General features: G+C 40.8%; 1 protein-coding gene across 1 annotated transcript; it reads right to left on the minus strand.

Moving 5' to 3' along the window:
* Positions 1-814: 814 nt before the first annotated feature.
* LOC104673356 (neuroligin-4, X-linked-like) lies at positions 815-24,915 on the minus strand. Its single transcript, XM_030926270.1, has 3 exons — positions 24,732-24,915; positions 12,163-12,952; positions 815-1,967 (listed from the first exon to the last, which is right to left on the minus strand). The coding sequence occupies exons 2-3, from the start codon at positions 12,840-12,842 to the stop codon at positions 1,118-1,120; spliced, it is 1,530 nt and encodes a 509-aa protein (XP_030782130.1). The 5' UTR covers positions 12,843-12,952; positions 24,732-24,915; the 3' UTR covers positions 815-1,117.
* Between the last annotated feature and the right edge of the window lie 1,232 nt (positions 24,916-26,147).

Raw genomic sequence — 26,147 nt, forward strand, 5'->3', positions numbered from 1 at the left:
CTCTCTCTCTCTCTCTCTCTCTCTCTCTCTCTCTCTCTCTCTCTCTCTCTCTGTGTGTGTGTGTGTGTGTGTGTGTGTGTGTGTGTGTGCGCGCGCGTGTCTAATTCAACAAGTTTTAAATACATCCCACTTTTAGGACCTATGTCTGTGCTGCAATTTCATGAAAACTAGCACATACAAATCAAATTTTACCAAAACAATGGTCTCCTAAGAATGCTCTACATGCATCTGTGCAACCTGACAGGCAGAAATAGGCCACACAAAACTTCTGAGTCTTCTGTTTGACCTCACATATTCCTACAAATGAAAATCTCATGTCAGAAAATCTCATGTCTTTGTTTCCATATAATTAAAAAGAAAAGTCTCTTTTGTTGTGAAGGAAGAGAGGTGGTATAACTAATATGTATGTGAAAGCATAACGTTGCTAAAAGTTCTTTCAAACTGAAAACACAAATAAAAGCCTTTCTCTTTTTTGTTTGTCTGCAGTTTTTGTTTGAACTCAACAGCTATATACATTTTTATTTTTTACAAAGTTTTGTAAATATAGTTCAGGCTGGCAAAACACCTCTTTCCACAGAACCCTATGGATTTTGCTGTGCAGTCAATTCTTTTACTTTGATAATAAAATTCTACATTTCCTTCTCTCTGGATTACAGCTGTATGTGCTGGGTAAAAGCCCATAGATTCTTTCTGCACTTAAAAAGAACCATTCATTATGTAGCCTAGATAGAAATGTTTAAATTTCCATTGTAATTAAAAAATATTAAGTGTCCCTGGCTGAGTTTTGGAAGTGTGAGCTGCTACCATGATGTTGGAAACACACAGGTCCTTGAAATGGTGATGTCCTAGTCACACAAAATATCTGTTGGCATGATAGAGATCTTAAAGCAGTATTGTAACAGAAACAGATACTATTCACATTTCATATGGTCAGAAATTGATCTCACAATACTGGAAAATGCCAATGAGAAGTGTCTGCTGGGATGGGATTACTGCCCTTTTGCATTTTTATCTAAAGTCGGTGGCAAAAAAACATTCCTGGTTTGGAGATTCTCTTTGTCTCTTCTATGTTGCTGAGGGGGTGGTGCAGAGGGATAGGAAGGGAAATACTGCCAAGCTACACTCTAGTGGTGGAATGTCCGTGGGGTAAATTTGTACTGTTTTGTCCTCTACTGAAGGTGTTAAAAGTGTGCAAAGGCTGCATCCCCGTCAGTGTGTTTGGAATCATGGTGATGGTGTTTGGCGTCATAAGTGGGATGTCATCTGGCGACCGGCGCAGTGTGAGGGTGTAGTCTGGTGGGCAGGTGAGCCTCAGCGTGTCGTGTGCCTGCAGCGACTCACACTCGTGATCGTGTTCCAGCTGCTTCATCTGCAGAGACATGATCTCTTCGTTCTGGATGTGAGCGATATCATTTGTGGTGTTTCTCTGGGGACTCGGGCGCCTGTGAGTCTCATGGCGCCTCTTGTCCTTTTTGTAGTACAGCGCCGCAAAGGCTAAAATGTTGAGGAAGAGGAGCGATGCCCCGACGGCAATGGTGACACTTAATTCAGTGGAATAATCCCGTTTGGTTTCAATGAGGACAGTTGTGTCCTCGGGTCCCGTTTTGTGAGGGTCCTTAGAGTGTTTGGGATTGTTGGCAGGAGTGATTGCTGGGCGTTTGGTCGTTGGCCATATCTTGGCAGGAGATCGGCGGGTACCATAGGGAAATGATGTCATGTCTGGAGGAGGAACCTTTGTGGTTGTTGAAACATACTGGAATATCTCGTTCAAGTTGTGCAAATGAGGAACGAGTTCCAACCAGAAAGCCACTTTCGTTGCCCGGTAGTGATCTCTCACTCTGGGTTTCAAGCCTATATGCAGATAGAGCTGGTCTTTGGGATTATACTTGGACCAGGCCACTTCTTCAAAGCGGTTGGGTTTTGTGTGAATGAATTTGGTATCCTGAGGAACTGGCTGATTTGGATCACTGGGGATAGAAGGAAGAAAAAAAGAAAGGTCATACCCTTCCACATGTGACATGAAATTATCTTAAACCAATAAATCAGGAAGTTACAATCACTCTTCTTATATATTTTTCGATTACCACAAAATACCCAAGCAGCAAAGGTACATTCTGCTTTAATCCTAGACATGTCTACCATGTTGTCTTTTCCTTTAAAAATTGCTTATTTTTCTTTTAAATATAAACCCTGATAGCAGTGTTATGGTGTTTTTATAACATGTCTACTACTTTTAAGGCATCAAATGATCTTCAAAAGTAAACGGAAAAAAGGAAAACTAAGTGTCTCTAGGAACATTTTCAGTATTTCAAGTTTCACTCTTTTGAACTGTAAAACTCATCCAGGAGTGATTTGCTCCAAAGGGATATTTGGCAAGGTCTGGAGACATTTTTGGTTTTCATACACAGATGGCAGTTTCTATGAAGGGTGGAGGTCAGGGATGCCACTAAACACACTCTGGTGCACAGGAGAGACCCCCACAGCATGGAAGTTATCTGGACCCAAATGTTAACAGTACTGAGGCTGAGAAATTCCGATTAAGAATTGTTCGTCCGGGCGCGGTGGCTCAAGCCTGTAATCCCAGCACTTTGGGAGGCCGAGACAGGCAGATCACGAGGTCAGGAGATCGACACCATCCTGGCTAACATGGTGAAATCCCGTCCCTACTAAAAAATACAAAAAACTAGCCGGGCGAGGTGGCAGCTCCTGTAGTCCCAGCTACTTGGGAGGCTGAGGCAGGAGAATGGCGTAAACCCGGGAGGGGAGCTTTCAGTGAGCTGAGATCCGATCACTGCACTCCAGCCCGGGAGACAGAGAGAGAATCCGTCTCAAAAAAAAAAGTAGAATTATTCAACAAGTGGCCATTCTCTGTCTTGCTCAATAATTGCATTTGAAGTAAATGAACAGATGTTGCAGTTTTAGCAATGAAAATTGATATTAACACTCAAAATAAAATAGGCTTTATAATTACAAGCTGTTTATAAATCAACACATGCATCATTTGTTTGCTCCCTTTTTGAAAGTAAAATACCTATGCACATAAACACTTTTTGAAGACAGAGTCCAGGAAAGATGAAAGCACACCACATTTGCTGTAAGAAGTTTGTTACAATGGTACATATAGTTATGGTGAGGTAAACATGTTTAGGATAAATGAGACACCCAGAAACAAGCTGAAGGCAGTTAGAGATGCAAAGTTGTGCTTAGAAGCTATACACTGAAAAATTATCTTATTGTTATGTGCACAAATGGGCAAAGGTAGAAGGAGAATCATAAAAGATTGGAGATAATTCATAAAACATAGAGCCTTTAAACATTTTTGCAACCAACTCTTTTAAGATAACACTTCCCCTTCAAAAACAAATATAGCAAATTCTCATTTCTTCCTTTTCTTATGGTTGATAAAGTAAGCTATAAAACCAATTACATTTTAAGGTCTAATTATTATTAAAAAATTGAAATTATGCATGGTAAAATGTCCTCTAGTGGTTAATACTGAACATTGAGATGTGACGTGCAGACTAAGGCAGGCAGGGAGTTGCAACATCCTCATCAATGTCTCCAGGTGTAAGTTAAGGTCCATCTTCCATGTAACTCCTCCTTAGGGGAACTTTTGTGAAGCTACCTATAGCCATTGCCTATTGCCCTGTATGGCAGAAGGCTGCAGGACCAAGGAAGAGTATGTATCTAGTCATTACCAGACATTGTGCAGGATTCAAACAATGTACTTGACTCAGAGATGCCACATGTGCTAAAGGAAGATTTTCTGCCCTCAATCTGAGTCTGTGGTTGTTTTAAAAGAAATAATGTCCCTGTATTCAAATTTCTGAAGCTCTGGCTCATTAACAGCTGTGAAATCTTCAGCAAAATTTCCAGTCAGTATTGGCCTTAACTTAGCCACCTACATATTGAATAAGAATATTAGGCTTGGAGATTAGTGACGAAGGTTGAAAGAAAATGACAAAATGTCAGACATATGGTAATAATTCAGCAAATATTATCCCTTCTCTTCCAATAGAAAAATTAGAACACCTACAGTATTGCAAGAGAGGTGGAACTAGGGAATGATGGAGTGATATACTGTATATCAAAGTATATGCTATAATTCTATATTACATACATTATAGAGTATATAAAAGTATACTGTATATTACAAACTATAGACAAGTTTACTATGTACCACAGTTTATACTGCATACTAACCATATACTATATGCAGTGTATATATGTGTGCATATTATATTTATATATGTATACCTGTATATCTATCTATAGATATAGATATAAGATGTATTATGTAATAGAGAAGAAAAATAAAGTCAACCCCTACCTATTAGTTGAATGCATACTAACTTCTGTGCTTTCACGTTACTAAGAGGGTGAGAACAAATAAATGTAAAATCACGTAGGTTCTAATACCATGAGATCTCATATTTATTCATAAAAAATACATTTGAAAAGTCTACTGTTTTTTATTTAGTATGCATATATTTTGATATGGTTTTGAAAAATACTGGATTCATTATAATATCTCATGTTTCTTTTGCTTCTTTAAGGACTTCTGAAAAAATTATGAAGTTTTTACTTATTTAATGAGTTGAAATAAAAATAAATGAATAAATATTTTAGGAAAAAATTCCTGCTAATATTTGTTATTGATTTGTAGTGTTCTAAAGAAACAAATGGAAGTGAAGATTCCTCCTTTTTTTCCTGGATCCAATTTTACTAAATTGGGTCTATTAAATGTGTGGCTATTTTATCTATTAGGCAGTGAGCATCTAGGAGATGGAGTACTCTGTTCATGTTCACTACTGGGCAGTTTTTGAAGGAATCCAGGGTATATTTGAAAGGTAAAGAAAACATATTTATTTTGCTCTTGAAGAATAAAGAGAAGGATTTGGGATATCCGGATAAGTGAGCTGCTGCCTGATACACTCCATCTATTAAAGATCTCAGAGATACATAGCCAGAATTCTTAAACCCAGATAAATTTGTGGAGATTATGACGGCCCACGCCATTCCTGTTACCAAACCCTGCAGACAGTGAAGTCTAGATGTATGATATCAGTGTTTTATTTTTTAGTCTTTCTTCAGCATGAGAAATGTTTAAATCACTGTGAGTAAAATTAAAGATTGTAATGACTAAGCATAGAAACACAAGTTGGTCTCTGTAGTAAAAGACTCAATACATGTCTTCCTCCTTATCCATCAGCACCTAAGACAGCCATTTCCATCTGTCCTGTTTTATTTGATATGTAATCTTGGCATCGGAGACTCAAGTGCAATTCTAATGTCTTGTTCATTTCTTCAGCTAGAGATGGATATAGTACTATGATCTCTCTAAAAATATCTGTGAATCCTGTCAGCCGTTCCTTTAAGTAGTACAGGTTTTCCTTATACCCAAAACATTGTTAGCAGTTAACAATCTGTTACCAAACTAGTTTACTATGCATTCAGTGACTCTTCTGCCACACCAGGTGAAGATGTTCATTCATTCAGCTTAAAATCCCTTTTTGGTAGTAAAGGTCTCCTTTACAACTAGAATTATGCTGCAACTCTCTGTAACCAATCCCTGCTAAATACTTCATTGGGACTTCCTCCCTCCACCCCCTGCCCCAGGTTTAGCAATGGTTAAATATAAATTATTGATAGAATAGAGAACATTCAACAGCAGTGATGATGTCTGATGCAAACAAGATAGAAATCAATCTCATGTACAAGCCTCAGACTTAGTGGAACAACATAAAAAATGAAAATACACGTTGATCTGATTTGCCATTACAAATTTTTCTGCCCATTTCTGACTTTCAAAAGCACATAAGTTCTTCTATTACATATTATAATGCATTGTTTGATAACTTTAAAGCACTGCTCTTTGTCATATCTTATAAAGAGACCAAGATTTGGCCAGTCATGGTGACTCTCACCTGTAATCCCAGCACTTGGAGAGTTTGAGGTGGGCAGATCACAAGGTCTGAAGTTTGAGACCTGGCCAACATGGTGAAACTCTGTTTCTACTAAAAATAAAATTAGCCACTTATACTATACTATACTACACTATACTATACTATACTATACTATACTATACTATACTATACTATACTATACTATACTATACTATACTATACTATACTGTATGTGCAAAGGCTGCATCCCCGTCAGTGTATTTGGAATCATGGCGTTGGTGTTTGGCATCACAAGTGGGATGTCATCTGTCAACCAGTGCAGCATGAGGGTGTAGTCTGGTGGGCAGGTGAGCCTCCGTGTGTCGTGTGCCTGCAGCGACTCACACTCGTGATCATGTTATAGCTGCTTCATCTGCAGAGACATGATCTCTTCATTCTGGATGTGAGTGATATCATTTGTGGTGTTTCTCTGGGGACTGGGTACAGTGGTGGGAGCCTGTAATCCCAGCTACTTGGGAGTCTGAGGCAGGAGAATTGCTTGAACCCAGAGGTGGAGGTTGCAGTGAGCTAAGATCACATGAGATCACAGCACCACGCTCCAAACTGTGTGACATAGAAAGACTGTCTCAGGAAAAAAAAAAAAAAAAAAAAAAAAAAAAGACCATGATTCCCCCACTCCTTTTTGCCCATCTCTTTCTGCACAGAGCTCAAAATGAGAGAATCCTGGATCAATGGGCACCTGAATTTTACTGATCAACTTGGACAAACCCTTCTCCTCCTATTTCCCAAATAATTTTAGAGGAAAATAAATTTAACTCTCTAGAACCCTTTTCAAACCTTAGATATCATTTTCACTTGCATTTGACGGTATTTCTCATATCCAAAAATGCTTTCAATCTACCTTATTTCTGCAATGGCTCTGCATGTTTGGGCTTACACCATTCTCTTCAAGCATGATTTTAGTTCCCTGACTTGGACTAATGCTGAAACACCTCCTTGCTACAGGGGAGAACCCCCTCAGCTATAGGTCTGGGCACATACTTCCCTTTTCAAAACAGTAATTAAAAAGTAGCAAGGATTATTTGAGGCCCTGGCATTCACTGATTTCAACATCCTATATTCATCAAGGTTTTTATGATTTAGACTTCTGCAGCAACTTCCTTCTCATTTTCTACTGTGTTTGCTTGTTGACTCTGCCTCTCTAAGATGGGAGGGTCCCTCTTATCTAATGCTAACATGAAAATATACAGGTGACATGATTTGTAAGCAAGGATCCAATTATCCCTCCCTCTCTCCTTCTTTCCTTTCTCCCCTCCTCCTTTCCCTCTTTTCTCTCTCACACTCCCTTTCCCTGTTTTCCCCCTTTCCCTTCCCCATCCCTCCCTTCCCTCAATCCTTTCTTCCTCTCCTCCTCCATTCCCTCTTTTTTCTCCCTCTCTTCCTTCCTCTTTCCCTTCCTTCTTTTTTGTCTCCATCTATTTCTTCCTTCTCTCTCTTCCAAATCTCTCCTTCCTTCCTTCCTTCCTTCCTTCCTCTCTTCTTTCTTCCTCCTCCCTTCCTCTCTTCCCTCTTTTGTCTCACGCTTTCCTTCCTTTTCTTCCTTCTTTTCTTCCTTCCTTTCACCTTCTTTCCTTCATCTTTCCTTCCTCTTCTCGCCCTTCCCTCTTTGTTTCCTTCCTTCCTCCCTTCCTTTACTCCTTTGATTTCCTCCCTTTCTTCTTCCTTCCTTTTTCCCTCTCTTCCTCCCTCTCTCTCTTCTTTCCCTCCCTCCCTTCTTACCTTCCTTCTTTCCTTCATTGCAACTCTGCTTCCTTCAGTGCCTTCATCCTCCCTTCCTTTTTTTATTCTGACATACACATTCTAACATCATTTTTCTGTGATCATTCAAATTTCAAAGGTTTATGTATACTGGGTATATGTACTTTTAAACTTATACTAAGGGTCACAACCATCTGTTTTGAGATGTCTGTAAAGAAGCATCCGGATACCATCCGCTTCATCTCTGTAAACATTTGTCATCAGGAGACTATGCTGTGCCTGCAGGTTTAAAACACATGACATGACGACCACTGAGAGTGGTGAAACGTCCTCTCACAGTGTGATCCTCTCCCCACAGCACTGTGTAGTGACAGACACGCTGTGAGCTCTTCTTGTTTCCTCCTGTCACCTCCAGTGCTGGAAGGGGACAGTGAAGGAATGCAGAAATATCCCCTCCTTTTCTGTGGTAATCATCTGAGTGTGTGCTTTGTAGAATGGCATTAAACTTGGCAGCTCACACCATGACAACAGATAAGATGCGTCCCATGTTTTCTCCTTACAGACATCAGGTTGGCTTGTTCTCTGTACCTGATGACCAGGGAATCCTTCTCTGCCCTGGAGTGATCAGGCCACCACCTAATTTACAATAAACAAATAACTAGCAACAGTGAAATTCCTCATTTCCTTCTCTTATGGGGCTGCCAAAGAAGTGTGATCACTTAAACTATTTATATTTGAATCCACACCTTGCATTTCACATGACATGTAAGTTCTCAGCAACTTCCTTGATGAATCATTTGAGTCATTCTAATACCTTTCTAATGAAACAAAATAATTCACTGCATTAATACAGTCTGTTATTTCAGGGATGTTTCCTATGGATGAGGAAACAAAAATAGAGGCTTCAGACCGACTGACTTTCAGGAGCTCATTGCCTCAGTGAACTCTCTACCTGCAGCTTTTGATTTGAGTAACATCAGAGTGTCTCTCCAAGTTCTAGTGGTTTTTGCTTCCTCATCTCCTCCAGTGATGTCAGGGCCTCCACAAAAGCCAGAAGCAGCTTCAACACAGACCATGAATGGCAATGTGAATGTATTCCCTAAATACAGGGTGGAAGTCACAGGCTCTAAGCCAAGTGACTTTAAGAAACAGATTCATGGCATTAAAAAGTACTCAATAACAGAGAGCTCACTGTTATTCTCACGGCTCTCTCAGACTTTCATGATATCTTGGTAAAAGCATCCATTTGGTGCCAGCAGTGATAATAATCACCTCACAAAACTAATTAACTACCTTTCTTTCCTATTGTTTTTTCCTTTATTTCTTTTTCTTTTTTTAAGTAATGAAAGAGCCAGCCTCAGTCTCATAGCCTATGGGAGTCAGGAAGAGTTAATGAGAATTTAACAGCATTATTTAGATTTCACTATTGTTTTAATGGTTCTATAAAATATATGAAGACTAACTCTAGCCTTCCACTTAAAATAATCGATAAAGTTTATTTTCAAATCCTATAAGGAGGAAAAGAAAAAGCATAGGGTTTTAATGGAAGTAAGTAAACACAGTGTACCATATGAACTCAGCAATATATTTGGCTGCCAATACAGTGAAGACTGACTGAGTATAGCCCTTTTGGGAAACTCTCTTGCAAGTCTTCAGGCTTCAGGACAAAGGAATTCTCTACAAGCGTAGACACCACCTATCTTAGTGTTAAGGTGTGGCCCTGTCTTCACAGGTTATTAGAAATTGAATACTGTCTCCTCCTAAATTAAGATATGCTGAAGTCCTAACCCCCATACCTCATGAGGTATGTGAGCATATTTGGAAATAGAGTAACTGCAGATGTGATTATTTAAGTTAGGAGGTCATACTGGAGTAAGTGAGCTTCTAATGCACCTTGGCAGATGCCCTTATATGAAGACAGTCATGTGGAGACAGAGAAATGCAGGGATGCCATAAGATGACAAAGACACAGAGTGTAGTTGTGCACCTGCAACCCAGGAATGCCAAAGATTGCAGCCAAATACCAGCAGCTAGGAAGCAGCAAGGAATACTCCCCTGCAACTTTTGAAGAGAACTTGGGCCTGGGAGTACCTTCGTTGCTGACTTCTGGTCTTATGAACTGTAAAATGATAAATTCTGTTGTCATATGACACACAGTTTTTCATGCATTTTGTTTGCTTGTTTTAAAGACACAGGTTTCGCTATGTCACCCAGGTTGGAAGGCAGTGGTGCAAACATGGCTCACTGCAGTCTTGGCCTCCTGTGTTCAAGTGATCCTCCCACCTCAGCCTTCTGAGAAGCTGAGACTTCTCAGCTCTTGGCACATTCTACCGTGGCCTCCTAATATTTTTCGTTTGTTTTGTAGAGACAGACTCTCACTATGTTGCCCACGGTGGTCTTAAAATCTTGCCCTTCTTAGGCAATCCTCCGGCCTTGGCCTCCCAAAATGCTGGGGTTATAGGCATAAGTCACTATGCCTGGCACAGCCATACAGATTTTGGCACTCTAGAAACAGCAGCCCAAGCAAAACTAATAAACAAGGGTTACTTTGAAAAAATTATGAATTTGATTTCAGTCATTTCTTCACACAGGAAAGAACCTTTCAATGATAGACAAGCATCTCCATCAAATATTGGTGCCTCCTCTGTTCTTCTCCTGGTAGCCAATCTCAGACCAAATCTACAGAGTCTGATTTTTGAAAGTTGGTATCCAGATGCTACATTTTCCACTTCAAAGACATGCTAACATGCTATATGTTTGCCAAAAAAAAAAAAAAAAAAACACCCTGTCATCTGATCTTCTCAGAATTACTGTGCAAAGCTCATGCATGTCAGGGTCACGGAAGTCTGAGAGCCTCACTCTGCATGGGAAGATTTACTCTCCCTGAGTGACATGCACATCTTGTTCTTTCATTCACTTTACAGAAACTCAGGGTGGATGACAGTGGTACACACAAGTAGAACAGAATGATACCCCATTGATTTCCATAGTTATATTATTAGACAAGAGAAAATGAAAAGATGCACACAATATTTGTAGCTATTTAGGATGCTTTTGGTTCTTTGCAGAGAATCCGCTCGGTAGAATATTGGCAGACTCTGTTGAATGTATATTTTTTGTATATTTTATATTTTATACTATATTTAGACCAATAAATGAGCTTTCCTGTGACATATGTGTGTGTTTATATATGCATACCATATAACAATATAATACAAATATCATATATTTTCCTTTGCACTCTCTATCTAGCTATATGGCAAAGGAAATACAAATATGTATGTGTATGTACATATATTTGTACTTGTATATTGTATATACATATTTGTAGTTGTGTTTGTATTTGTATATATATTATGTATATTGCATATGCATATATAGTATATATGTTAGTATTTGTATATGCTACACACAGATATACTGGTATTTACATGTATGTCAATATACAAATGCAAATTATATATAATGTATATATTATACATATGAGAATAGTTCTTTTTCTCTATATATGTTAAATACATATAGGAATATATGTTTACATTTCCCTATAAATATTATGACAATTGTTTGTATTCCTATGGCCAGGCAATCTAAGCAATTCCCCAAGTGGTAGCTCAGGTGACATAGCAAAATCCTGTCTCTAACAAAATAAATTTTTAAATTAGCTGGGTATGGTGGCATTCACCTGTAGTCCCACCTATTGAGAAGGATGAGGAGGGAGGATCCATTGAGACCAGGAGTTTCAGAACAGCTTGGGCAACATAGGAAATCCTGTCTCTACAAAAATCCACGTAAAGGCATGGTGGTTCATGTCTGCAGTCCCAGCTGCTTGAGATGTTGAGATGGGAGGAGCAAATAAATCTATGAGTTCTAGGCCACAGTGAGCTATGCTTGCACTATTGCACTCCAGCATAGACAACAGAGTGAGACTTTGTCTCTATGAAACAAATAAAAAAATAAACATTAGCCAGGCAAGGTAGTCACTTGTACTCCCAGCTACTCAGGAGGCTGAGGCAGGAGAATGGCTTTTGCCTAGGAGTTCAAGGCTGTAGTGTGCTAGGGTTGTACCACTGCACACTAACCTGGGCAACAGAGCGAGACTGTGTCTCTTCAACAACAATAAGAACAAAAACAAAACTGTTTGATCAGCTGTTAACAGAACCATTATGTATGTGTAAGTCCTGCACCTGCAAGTAGGAACTCTAGAATTTCTAATGGGCAATTAGAAATCTAGTGAAAATCTGGTTTGACACTAAAGTGTTTTACTCCTAAAACACTTTGGTAATAAAGAAAATTTGAGTTCTCACAGATGCTGGGGAAGACTCTCCTTGTTATTGCTGTGTATATAACTGTGTGTCTGTATGTGTATATGTGTGCACACATGGGTATGTGTGTGTATGCATGTGTTCTCGTGCACATGCCGGTAGAAGGAACACTTACACTGAGGACCCAAACAAGCGAAGAGGACAGTGATACCACAACACGAGGAAGAACGTACCCAGTTTTGGCGAAGTTTGTCCAGTAGGTCATGACCACGGCGCTGAGCATGACGTCGTTCTTGGAGAAATTACAACTGAAGAGCTCGGTGGGACCGACCATGGGGATGCCGAAGACATAGGGGACCTCATCGCCATGGGCCGAATCCGCCCAGCTGGGCTTCATTTCGCTTTGGCAGTGATGATAGAAGGCATAGAAGTAGGTGGGGGAGCCGTACTGCGCGTGCAGGTCGGCAGTGGCCACGGCGGGGGCCACCCACTGGTGGTCAGTGAAGAGAGCCACCAGCGTTTTCCGCCGCGTCTCCGGGTTTTCCTTATCGGCCCAGTCTGTGTACATGAACTTTATAGTCTCTCGCAAAGTGTCTTTCCCTTCAGGATAGCCGTAAAGGTTGTCCACGAAGTTGGACACGGAGAAGTCAAAGTCGTTGGACGTCACACCGTCCTCGTTATCCACGATGCCATCCACAAACTTCAAGCCTTCCCCTTGGTTGACGCCCAGCATGATGTCGTAGTTGAGGAACTCGCCTTGCTCCATCAGGATCTGGGGGTCATCTGGGATGACGTCGCCGTCAATCACGGGCCCGAAGGCTATGTGGTAGGTGGCTGGGGTGATGGTCTGCTGGATGAGCTCCTTGTAGTTCTTGTTCCGCAGGCATTCTACCATGTCCGTGGTGTCCAGCATGTTGCAGCCGACCTTGTCTGCCAATATCCGAGTGTACTTGGCCGGCTGGTAGTTCACTGCCCAGCTGGACAGGGCGGTACCGCTCTGAATGATGGCCTTCTGGAAGAGACCTGCAGGTGCAAAATTGTGGACATGCAAATTAAAACCCGCAGGACAGAAACGCAGCTTTTACTGAGCAATGAAGGCTGTGATTGTCTCTCAGCATGTGAATTTCTGGACTAGTAGAATTCAACTCTGTCAGGGGACCTTTTACCCATTTTCATTTGGATTCCCTCCCCCTGAACATTCATTTTTGGGAATGATATTCTACACACATGCTCACAGACATACACACACACACAAGTTTAAGGAAATGAAACCACATTGAGGCTTTTCCCTGCACTGGTAAAACACATGTGATTTCTTGTTTTCTTCCACAATTTAGTGTCCTTTTTGCTTCCTTGCCTCCGGATGCCATGTATAAAAACTCAACAGCAACTGCATTCCCATTTCCGATGGAAGAAATAAACAAACAAACAAACAGGCCTTAAACTAGTAAAAGGTCAAAGCCTCCCTTGTCTCACAAACAAATCCAGGTGTCTCTTCATTATGAGAAAAAATAAATCCGGTTGAATGAATTTCAGAGTCCTAATTTAGGAATGCATTTCTACCCTGAGTCTAATGAAGATATTAATGTTTGGGAATTAAAATAAATGCATTAGCTTAGCTATGCCTATCACTCAACTGGGTACCCAAATAACAAGTTTTTTTAAGTTATTTTCTTCAAGACTGTATCCACTAGAAACTCAGAGATGTGCTTTTTTTTTTTAATTTTTTACTTTTCTTTTTTTTGCCACATTTGAAAAATGGTCCACTCGGTGAGAAAATTGAAAAAGCATGGGCAATTTTAGGAGTAAAATTCTATATAGCTTAACATTCTCCATCAGCTCAGTCTACTACATGAATGTCCAGAAGTATAAAATCTGTATTTTTAATCATGACAGGACAAGAGATGGCAGGCTGTAAAAATCACAGCATTCCATCTACAGTCACTTCCTGCCATTTCTGTGAATCCCAGACTGATGCACTAAAGAATAAAGCATTCGGGGGGGCGGAGCAAGATGGCCGAATAGGAACAACTCCAGTCTCCAACTCCCAGCGCGAGCGACACAGAAGACCGGTGATTTCTGCATTTTCAACTGAGGTACTGGGGTCATCTCACTAGGGAGTGCCGGACAATCGGTGCTGGTCAGCTGCTGCAGCCTAACCAGCGAGAGCTGAAGCAGGGCGAGGCATCGCCTCACCTGGAAGCGCAAGGGGGAAGGGGATCCGTTTTCCTAGCCAGGGGAACTGAGACACACAACACCTGGAAAATCGGGTAACTCCCACCCCAATACTGCGCTGTAAGCATACAGGCATTCCAGGAGAATATATCCCACACCTGGCCGGGAGGGTCCCACGCCCACGAAGCCTCCCTCACTGCTAACACAGCAGTCTGCCGCGATCTATCCACAAGGCAGCAGCGAGGCTGGGGGAGGGGCGCCCGCCATTGCTGAGGCTTAAGTAGGTAAACAAAGCCGCTGGGAAGCTCGAACTGGGTGGAGCGCACAGCAGCTCAAGGAAGCCTGCCTGTCTCTGTAGTCTCCACCTCTGGGGACAGCGCACAGCTGAAGACCAACAGGGGAAGTAGCGGGAGCCGGTGCAGACGCGAACGACTCTGTCTGACAGCTTTGGGGAGAGCCGCGGATCTCCCAACGCGGAGGTTGAGATCTGAGAACGGACAGACTGCCTGCTCAGGTGTGTCCCTGACCCCTGAGTAGCCTAGCTGGGAGAAATCCCCCACTAGGGGCAGTCTGACACCCCACACCTCACAGGGTGGAGTACACCCCTGAGAGGACACTTCCAAAGGAAGAATCAGACAGGTACACTCGCTGTTCAGCAATATTCTATCTTCGGCAACCTCTGCTGCTGATACCCAGGCAAACAGGGTCTGGAGTGGACCTCAAGCAATCTCCAACAGACCAACAGAGAGTCCTTCTGACTGTCAGAAGGAAAACTATCAAACAGGAAGGACACCTATACCAAAACCCCATCAGTTCGTCACCACCATCAAAGACCAGAGACAGATAAAACCACAAAGATGGGGAAGAAGCAGGGCAGAAAAGCTGGAAATTCAAAAAATAAGAGCGCATCTCCCCCTGCAAAGGAGCGTAGCCCATCACCAGCAACGGATCAAAGCTGGTCAGAGAATGACTTGGACGAGAGGAGAGAAGAAGGCTTCAGTCCATCAAACTTATCAGAGCTAAAGGAGGAATTATGTACCCAGCACAAAGAAACTAAAAATCCTGAAAAAAGAGTGGAAGAATTGACAGCTAGACTCATTAATGCAGAGAAGATCATAAACGAAATGACAGAGATGAAAACCATGACACGAGAAATACGTGACAAATGCACAAGCTTCAGTAACCGACTCGATCAACTGGAAGAAAGAGTATCAGCGATTGAAGATCAAATGAATGAAATGAAGCGAGAAGAGAAACCAAAAGAAAAAAGAAGAAAAAGAAATGAGCAAAGCCTGCAAGAAGTATGGGATTACGTAAAAAGACCAAATCTACGTCTGATTGGGGTGCCTGAAAGTGAGGGGGAAAATGGAACCAAGTTGGAAAACACTCTTCAGGATATCATCCAGGAGAACTTCCCCAACCTAGTAGGGCAGGCCAACATTCAAATTCAGGAAATACAGAGAACGCCACAAAGATACTCCTCCAGAAGAGCAACTCCAAGACACATCATTGCCAGATTCACCAAAGTTGAAATGAAGGAAAAAATCTTAAGGGCAGCCAGAGAGAAAGGTCGGGTCACCCACAAAGGGAAGCCCATCAGACTAACAGCAGATCTCTCGGCAGAAACTCTACAAGCCAGAAGAGAGTGGGGGCCAATATTCAACGTTCTTAAAGAAAAGAATTTTAAACCCAGAATTTCATATCCAGCCAAACTAAGTTTCATAAGTGAAGGAGAAATAAAATCCTTTACAGATAAGCAAATGCTTAGAGATTTTGTCACCACCAGGCCTGCCTTACAAGAGACCCTGAAGGAAGCCCTAAACATGGAAAGGAACAACCGGTACCAGCCATCGCAAAAACTTGGCAAAATGTAAAGACCATCGAGGCTAGGAAGAAACTGCATCAACTAACGAGCAAAATAACCAGTTAATATCATAATGGCAGGATCAAGTTCACACATAACAATATTAACCTTAAATGTTAATGGACTAAATGCTCCAATTAAAAGACACAGACTGGCAAACTGGATAAAGAGTCAAGACCCATCAGTCTGCTGTATTCAGGAGACCCATCTCACATGCAGAGACATACATAGGCTCAAAATAAAGGGATGGAGGAAGATCTACCAAGCAAATGGAGAACAAAAAAAAGCAGGGGTTGCAATCCTAATCTCTGATAAAACAGACTTTAAACCATCAAAGATCAAAAGAGACAAAGAAGGCCATTACATAATGGTAAAGGGATCAATTCAACAGGAAGAGCTAACTCTCCTAAATATATATGCACCCAATACAGGAGCACCCAGATTCATAAAGCAAGTCCTTAGAGACTTACAAAGAGACTTAGACTCCCATACAATAATAATGGGGGACTTCAACACTCCGCTGTCAACATTAGACAGATCAACGAGACAGAAAGTTAACAAGGATATCCAGGAATTGAACTCATCTCTGCACCAAGCGGACCTAATAGACATCTATAGAACTCTCCACCCCAAATCAACAGAATATACATTCTTCTCAGCACCACATCGCACTTATTCCAAAATTGACCACATAATTGGAAGTAAAGTACTCCTCAGCAAATGTAAAAGAACAGAAATTATAACAAACTGTCTCTCAGACCACAGTGCAATCAAACTAGAACTCAGGACTAAGAAACTCAATCAAAACCGCTCAACTACATGGAAACTGAACAACCTGCTCCTGAATGACTACTGGGTACATAACGAAATGAAAGCGGAAATAAAGATGTTCTTTGAAACCAATGAGAACAAAGATACAACATACCAGAATCTCTGGGACACATTTAAAGCAGTGTGTAGAGGGAAATTTATAGCACTAAATGCCCACAAGAGAAAGCAGGAAAGATCTAAAATTGACACTCTAACATCACAATTAAAAGAACTAGAGAGGCAAGAGCAATCACATTCAAAAGCTAGCAGAAGGCAAGAAATAACTAAGATCAGAGCAGAACTGAAGGAGATAGAGACACAAAAAACCCTCCAAAAAATCAATGAATCCAGGAGTTGGTTTTTTGAAAAGATCAACAAAATTGACAGACCGCTAGCAAGGCTAATAAAGAAAAAAAGAGAGAGGAATCAAATAGATGCAATAAAAAATGATAAAGGGGATATCACCACTGACCCCACAGAAATACAAACTACCATCAGAGAATACTATAAACGCCTCTACGCAAATCAACTAGAAAATCTAGAAGAAATGGATAATTTCCTGGACACTTACACTCTCCCAAGGCTAAACCAGGAAGAAGTTGAATCCCTGAATAGACCAATAGCAGGCTCTGAAATTGAGGCAACAATTAATAGCCTACCCACCAAAAAAAGTCCAGGACCAGATGGATTCACAGCTGAATTCTACCAGAGGTACAAGGAGGAGCTGGTACCATTCCTTCTGAAACTATTCCAATCAATAGAAAAAGAGGGAATCCTCCCTAACTCATTTTATGAGGCCAACATCATCCTGATACCAAAGCCTGGCAGAGACACAACAAAAAAAGAGAATTTTAGACCAATATCCCTGATGAACATTGATGCAAAAATCCTCAATAAAATACTGGCAAACCGGATTCAGCAGCACATCAAAAAGCTTATCCACCATGATCAAGTGGGCTTCATCCCTGGGATGCAAGGCTGGTTCAACATTCGCAAATCAATAAACGTAATCCAGCATATAAACAGAACCAAAGACAAGAACCACATGATTGTCTCAATAGATGCAGAAAAGGCTTTTGACAAAATTCAACAGCCCTTCATGCTAAAAACGCTCAATAAATTCGGTATTGATGGAACGTACCTCAAAATAATAAGAGCTATTTATGACAAACCCACAGCTAATATCATACTGAATGGGCAAAAACTGGAAAAATTCCCTTTGAAAACTGGCACAAGACAGGGATGCCCTCTCTCACCACTCCTATTCAACATAGTGTTGGAAGTTCTGGCTAGGGCAATCAGGCAAGAGAAAGAAATCAAGGGTATCCAGTTAGGAAAAGAAGAAGTCAAATTGTCCCTGTTTGCAGATGACATGATTGTATATTTAGAAAACCCCATCGTCTCAGCCCAAAATCTCCTTAAGCTGATAAGCAACTTCAGCAAAGTCTCAGGATACAAAATTAATGTGCAAAAATCACAAGCATTCTTATACACCAGCAACAGACAAGCAGAGAGCCAAATCAGGAATGAACTTCCATTCACAATTGCTTCAAAGAGAATAAAATACCTAGGAATCCAGCTTACAAGGGATGTAAAGGACCTCTTCAAGGAGAACTACAAACCACTGCTCAGTGAAACCAAAGAGGACACAAACAAATGGAAGAACATACCATGCTCATGGATAGGAAGAATCAATATCGTGAAAATGGCCATACTCCCCAAGGTTATTTATAGATTCAATGCCATCCCCATCAAGCTACCAATGACTTTCTTCACAGAATTGGAAAAAACTGCTTTAAAGTTCATATGGAACCAAAAAAGAGCCCGCATTGCCAAGACAATCCTAAGTCAAAAGGACAAAGCTGGAGGCGTCACGCTACCTGACTTCAAACTATACTACAAGGCTACAGTAACCAAAACAGCATGGTACTGGTACCAAAACAGAGATATAGACCAATGGAACAGAACAGAGTCCTCAGAAATAATACCGCACATCTACAGCCATCTGATCTTTGACAAACCTGAGAGAAACAAGAAATGGGGAAAGGATTCCCTATTTAATAAATGGTGCTGGGAAAATTGGCTAGCCATAAGTAGAAAGCTGAAACTGGATCCTTTCCTTACCCCTTATACGAAGATTAATTCAAGATGGATTAGAGACTTAAATGTTAGACCTAATACCATAAAAACCCTAGAAGAAAATCTAGGTAGTACCATTCAGGACATAGGCATGGGCAAGGACTTCATGTCTAAAACACCAAAAGCAACGGCAGCAAAAGCCATAATTGACAAATGGGATCTCATTAAACTAAAGAGCTTTTGCACAGCAAAAGAAACTACCATCAGAGTGAACAGGCAACCTACAGAATGGGAGAAAATTTTTGCAACCTACTCATCTGACAAAGGGCTAATATCCAGAATCTACAAAGAACTCAAACAAATATACGAGAAAAAAACAAACAACCCCATCAAAAAGTGGGGAAAGGATATGAACAGACATTTCTCAAAAGAAGATATTCATACAGCCAACAGACACATGAAAAAATGCTCATCATCACTGGCCATCAGAGAAATGCAAATCAAAACCACAATGAGATACCATCTCACACCAGTTAGAATGGCAATCATTAAGAAGTCAGGAAACAACAGGTGTTGGAGAGGATGTGGAGAAATAGGAACACTTTTACACTGTTGGTGGGATTGTAAACTAGTTCAACCATTATGGAAAAGAGTATGGCAATTCCTCAAGGATCTAGAACTAGATGTACCATATGACCCAGCCATCCCACTACTGGGTATATACCCAAAGGATTATAAATTAGTCTACTACAAAGACACATGTACACGTATGTTTATTGCGGCACTATTCACAATAGCAAAGACTTGGAATCAACCCAAATGTCCATCTGTGACAGACTGGATTAAGAAAATGTGGCACATATACACCATGGAATACTATGCAGCCATAAAAAAGGATGAGTTTGCGTCCTTTGTAGGGACATGGATGCAGCTGGAAACCATCATTCTTAGCAAACTATCACAAGAAGAGAAAACCAAACACCGCATGTTCTCACTCATAGGTGGGAACTGAACAATGAGATCACTTGGACTCGGGAAGGGGAACATCACACACTGGGGTCTATCATGGGGAGGGGGGAGGGGGGAGGAGGGAGGGATTGCATTGGGGAGTTATACATGATATAAATGATGAATTGATGGGTGCTGACGAGTTGATGGGTGCAGCACACCAACATGGCATAAGTATACATATGTAACAAACCTGCACGTTATGCACATGTACCCTAGAACTTAAAGTATAATAAAAAAAAAAAAAAAAAAAAAAAAAAAAAAAAAAAAAAAAAAAGAATAAAGCATTCAGCTCTAAGTCCAGATACCCTGTCAATTTTTAATGTCATGGAAGCAATCAAATATGAGGAAAATATGATTGTCATCAGGAAGACGTGATTTTAAAGACTGAAGGATTGCCCAAAGATGACACACAAGACTGCAACTTGAAAACCAATATGGCTTTAACCGTTATGTCATCAAGGCCATCTTGGGGACATTTCTGTCAGAAATGTGCAAGTATTGACTCGAGTACTTGGCTCTGAAGATTATTTTAAAATATCTAAAAGAAAGAATGCAAATATGTAATCTGTTGGATACTTTCATTAGTTAAAACGTTCAGAATTAGACAAATGCTCTGACATATTTCTTTCCCACCCTTCTTATAACTACTGACAATAATTTAGGTAGCGGCATATATATACATGTAACATATATAATATATACGTGTGTGTATATATGTAACATATATAAAACAGTTATTTGTAAGTTAGGGAAGTAATATAACTCCTGATGAGAACAAAAATCTTAGATAATGAAAAAAATAACCCATAAGTCACACATTAAAGCACAACTCACCTTAGCATAACGCGTATGTTAGGAATTAACTTAATTCTTTCTTACATCATTCTCTCCCATTCAAACATTGTTTTGAATAGCTGAGCCCGATATTTATATAGCTGTCTATACTGTGTTTTTCCACTTGTTGAATATCTTAGGTAAGTTATTATTCTTTTGAATTAATGCATATGGTTTCTCATAACTTTCCTCTTCTTTTCATCTTGTATTTCATTTCATTCTTTGCTATGATAATAATACTGGGGTGAATACCTTCATAAAACTATCTCTTCCCACATATTCTTTGTCTTCATTAGACTAGAATTCCTAAGGCCAACAATTTGGGTACTTTTATCTTTATCTTTATTTCAGACATGGTGTATCTCTGCTATCCAGACTGGAATGAAGTGGCATGATCTTGGCTTGCTGCAGCTTCTGCCATCCAGGTCCAACTGATCCTCCCATCTCAACCTCCCAAGTAGCTGGGATTACAGGTGTGCACTGCCATACCTGGCTAATTTTCGTAATGTTTTGTAGAGATGAGGTTTCACTTTGTTGCCCAGGCTGGTCTTGAATTCCTGGACTCAAGCAATCCTCACACTTCAGCCTCCCAAAGTACTAGGATGATAGGTAGGAGTCACAGTGCTGAACTCATATTTTTCATAATTCTTGATGATACTGATGGGCTGCTTAGAAGCACTGCCTTGCAGAAATGACCAACAGAAAGGTTTTTCTGCAGCAAATAATAACTTCTAACCTGTTGACTTAAATAATTACTATTTTCCTCTAATTAATGTGTCTTATATGTGTTTCGTTACTCCTGAATTTGGTTCTGACTGCTTTCTAAATCTACACCTGTCATATCAACTGAGAAATGTGAATATCTATGTATTCTCAAAAATGTCATAGAAATCTCTATGCCAAATGGTTCATCAGATTATTCACTGTTCCTGTTTTTAAAATAAAGTTAGTACAAATATGAGCCCTTCCTGGTATTAGCACTAGTTTGAGGTCAAAGGTTTTTTGGTCTCCTGGGCAAAACAGTATCAACTATGAACTCAAGAATTCAGAGTTTGGAGGATTTCAGGAAATCCTCATCTGCCCTATCTTGCTAAAGAAGACACTGAGGAGCATAGTGATCTAGAAATTCGTTCAGAAGGTGCAGAAAGTGAAGAAAGTCCTCCAGTTACTTGAAATAAGGGTATTTTTAAATTTTATGTATCTATGTTTAGACAGGGTCTCTCTCTGCCACTTAGGTGGGAGGGTAGAGACACCATCAGCGCTCACTGCAGCCTCAACCTCTCTGGCTCACGTGATCCTCCCTCCTCAACCTCCCAAGCAACTGAGACCACAGGCATGCACCACCAGCCCCAGGTGGTTGTTATTTATTTTTGTATAAATGTGGTCCCACTATGTTGCCCAGGCTGGTCGCAAACTCCTGGGCTCAAGCCATACTTCCCACTCAGTCTCCTAAACTGTTGGAATAACAGGCATGAGCCACCTTACTCAGCTGATAACTTGAATAAATAACAGTTCCAGAGGCTGAAACAGGCAGATCACTTAATTTCAGGAAGTTTAAGACCAACCTGGCCAATATGGTAAAACACCGTCTCTACTAAAAATACAAAAATTAGCTGGGTATGGTGATGGGCACCTGTAATCCCAGCTACTCAGGAAGCTGAGGCGGAAGAATCGCTTTGAAACTGGAAGACAAAGGTTGTGGTGAGCTGAGATCATTCCACTACACTCCTGCCTGAGTGACAGAGTGAGACTCCTTCTTTAAAAAAAAAAAAAAAAAAAAAAAAGGCCGGGCGCGGTCGCTCAAGCCTGTAATCCCAGCACTTTGGGAGGCCGAGACGGGCGGATCACGAGGTCAGGAGATCGAGACCATCCTGGCTAACACGGTGAAACCCCGTCTCTACTAAAAAATACCAAAAACTAGCCGGGCGAAGGTGGCGGGCGCCTGTAGTCCCAGCTACTCGGGAGGCTGAGGCAGGAGAATGGAGTTAACCCGGGAGGCGGAGCTTGCAGTGAGCTGCGATCCGGCCACTGCACTCCAGTCCGGGCGACAGAGCGAGACTCCACCTCAAAAAAATAAATAAATAAATAAATAAAAAGCCATTAAGATTTTGAGTACTTCAGATGTAAATAGTCCAGTCAGTGTGGTGCCATTCTGAAGACAACCAATGACACATAAGAAATTACAATGCTATGTTGATGACTGAGATGGCTATTGTGAATATTCATTTGTACCTGGCCAGTAACAGAGGACTGGATCTGTTCTGCAGACTTTCCTGCTTCCTCCTTTTAGGCCACAGCCAAGAATTTGTGATCTGGCTTCCAGAACCAATTGCCTCAAATTCCTGCAGACTGCTCTTTGAAGTCTCATCTGATACTGCAGAGAGCCTGCCTCATGTATGGACAGCAGGCAATCACACTGAATGAGCCTCAGGCACTCTGGCAGGGCTCAGGGGTGTGACTGTCTCTCTTGACCACCAGTTAGGCAGCATAAGCAACTACTACTTAGAGGCCCAAGCGCACATCTGGTTGGGTATGGTTGCCTATGCTAACTACCATGTCCAAGTGCACGTCTGGTTGATGTAATATGATGTGCATGTGTTTCTGTGATTTCCCCTTTCTCTGTTTCGCCAGCAGCAGTTTTTTCCAGGTTATTAGCAGGGCCCCAGCGAGGGTTTGGAGCTCCCATGGGGACAAGTAGAGGAACTCATGCCGACTGCCCCAGCAAGGAGGTTCTTCCTAAAAGTGAGTGTGTGAGAGAGATAAAGCAAACTGTGAACACTTCCAAGTGTCTCATGCTGAACTGACAAGTAAGAAGGTACTTTGCTGAAAGTTATATTTGCAGGAGAGGAAGAAAGGGAGAGAGAGAGAGAGAGAGAGGGAGACAGAGGAAAGAAAGAAAGAGAGATGGAGTGTGGGAGAAGGAAGAGAGACAGTGAGGAAGAGAGTGGGGAACCAGAGAGGGAGAGAGAGAAAGAGAGAGAAGGGCAGAAAGGTAGAAAAAGGTGAGGGGATAGTGTGAGGGAGAGGCAGATGGGGGAGAAACAGTGGGAGGACGGGAGAGAGGAAGGGGGAGAGACAGAGGAAAAGAGACAGAGGGATAGGGAGAGAGTGAGAGAACACAGGGAGAGACAGGAAGAGAGAGTGAAATAGAGAGTGAAAGGGGAAGAGTGAGAGAGGGAGGTAGACAGAGTCAGGGAGAGAGACACTATTCCTGTGGGTAGAATCTACTTCTCTACTAATGCACCAGCCATGTTCTCAATGTTTCCAGAAGATTTAAAGAATGAATGTGAATTAGAGAAATGACTTAATAAAAAACATTTGGCTGAAAGCTCAGCTGATTACAAAATCTATAAATCTACAATATTGACGTACTATTTCCCTTCCTTATTGACATACTGTCTATCTTCCATATTACTCTTACCAAATTGTAGCTAGAAGTTAATAAAATTTCAAATGGTCAAATACAATGAGAATGTCAAAAGAAACAAAAGTGTCCACCCTTCTAAAGGAGTTATTTTGTTCCAATCATTATAACCGACACCTAATTGTCACACATTTAAATTAGGAATGTTGCTGACCAAGCATGGTGGCTCAATTCTGTCATCTCAGCAGTTTCGGAGGCCAAGTGAGGAGGATCACTTGAGGCCAGGAGTTTGAGACCAGCCTGGGCAAACATAGCAAGACCACTTCTCTATAAAAATAAAAATAAAAATTTAATCATTAGTCCCAGGTATTCATCAGATTGAGATGGGAAAATTCTTAAGATCAGGAGTTGGAGGCTGCAATGACGTATGATCATGCCACTGCACTCCCGCCTGAGTGAGAGAGCAAATGGAAAAAAAAAAAAAAAAAAAAAAAAAACTGAGTTAAAAGACATGAAGATGGGTTCATTTTATCTTTAGGGCATTTTCTGTAGCAATTTCCAGGGTGACTTCTAGCAACCTGGACATGCATTTCACATATGAACTCTGACTATTCATTTATTGGTTCAGGGCATTTGCCCACCCACCCCAGGGATACCATTATTACCTTCTGAGTAGTGGGACAGTGTCAACAGGCTGACACAGGAGGCCCCAGCCCCCGAGCCAAAGATGGTCACTCTCTTGGGGTCCCCGCCAAAGGCTCCCACATTCTCCTCAATCCACCGCAGTGCTTGAATCTGATCCAAGAGCCCATAGTTGCCTTTTGCTGCCTGGTCACCAGTACTTAAAAACCCTACAGAAGAACACAGAACATTTTTGTTGGAAAAAAAAAAAAAATGCATACATATCCCCACTATTTGAAAGGTTATCTCATAGCTTGTCTTCTTCATTCTCTCTCTCCACAACCCTCATACTCACAAATTAGAGGAAAAACTGGAGAAAAGGTTTTGTGGCAGAAATAATTACATAAGCAATTTTATTTAGGTTGACATTATGATACTATGTCATCTTTGAGTTTATATGTGGCTAATAGAAGACAAAATGAATCTAAAATATTAATAACATGAAGCAATCCCAGAAGTCATTGTAAATTTTACTGTGTTCAAGGTACCATTTCTGTGCACATTTAAATACAACAACAACAACAACAACAACAACAATAACAGACTCCTACAATAAATTACGTACTCAATATCCCTTGAAATGAGTTAATGACATGGATCTTCGAAAAAAATGTATATATTTAAGGGACAAATATTATTGTTGAGTATTTGGGGAAGGTTTTTGTTGTTGTTGTTGTTGTTGTTTTACCAATTTCATGTCCTTAGATGAGCCTTTCTCCTGAGCAAAGTTTGATGCCTTTTATGAACAACAATGTCACATAAGGGAAGGGCTTGTTTGTATGATGACCAACTGCTTTAAGCCCTAAAATAACATAAATCCAAACCAACTCCTTAAAAGCATATTCCTAACCAAAATTGACAGCACTCCAATGAGGCACTGAATGTTGGCTTCTACTTTTAAAACAAAAAGAGTAGACGGTGAGGCTGAATACCCGTAGAATTAACTAGCTTTTCTTGCATTAGGTTTTCCATTAGGTTGTTCTTGCATTAGAACAACTGTGAGAAAATGCTCTGAGTTGGAAAGCAGGAAATGGCCAGGCCTAAAGAAAGTCACAGGATTTTTTTTTTCTACGATGACAATAAATTCCAAACCTGAATCGGGAGTCACTATCGCCTGCAACTTTCAAAGAGAGGCAGCATTGCGACTGTGAGGTTGGATACTTAAAACACATCCTACCAATATGATTTCTTTAAAGTTCAGAGAAACTTGATGTGAGATTAGCTATGATTAGTGGGTACCGTCAGACATTACCCAAGCCCCCCACCATTTAATTAGTGAATACTAATAAGTGCTTCATGCCAAAAATGTTCTGCATCACCTGTCACCATCACTAAATCTTTGACTCAGTTTGTTTATAAACAGCATCGGGCTCTGCTTGGAAGAAAAAAATCGTTTCATT

Source organism: Rhinopithecus roxellana, chromosome 22 (genome assembly GCF_007565055.1).
Source record: "Rhinopithecus roxellana isolate Shanxi Qingling chromosome 22, ASM756505v1, whole genome shotgun sequence".
In the NCBI taxonomy this organism is placed as follows: Eukaryota; Metazoa; Chordata; class Mammalia; order Primates; family Cercopithecidae; genus Rhinopithecus; species Rhinopithecus roxellana.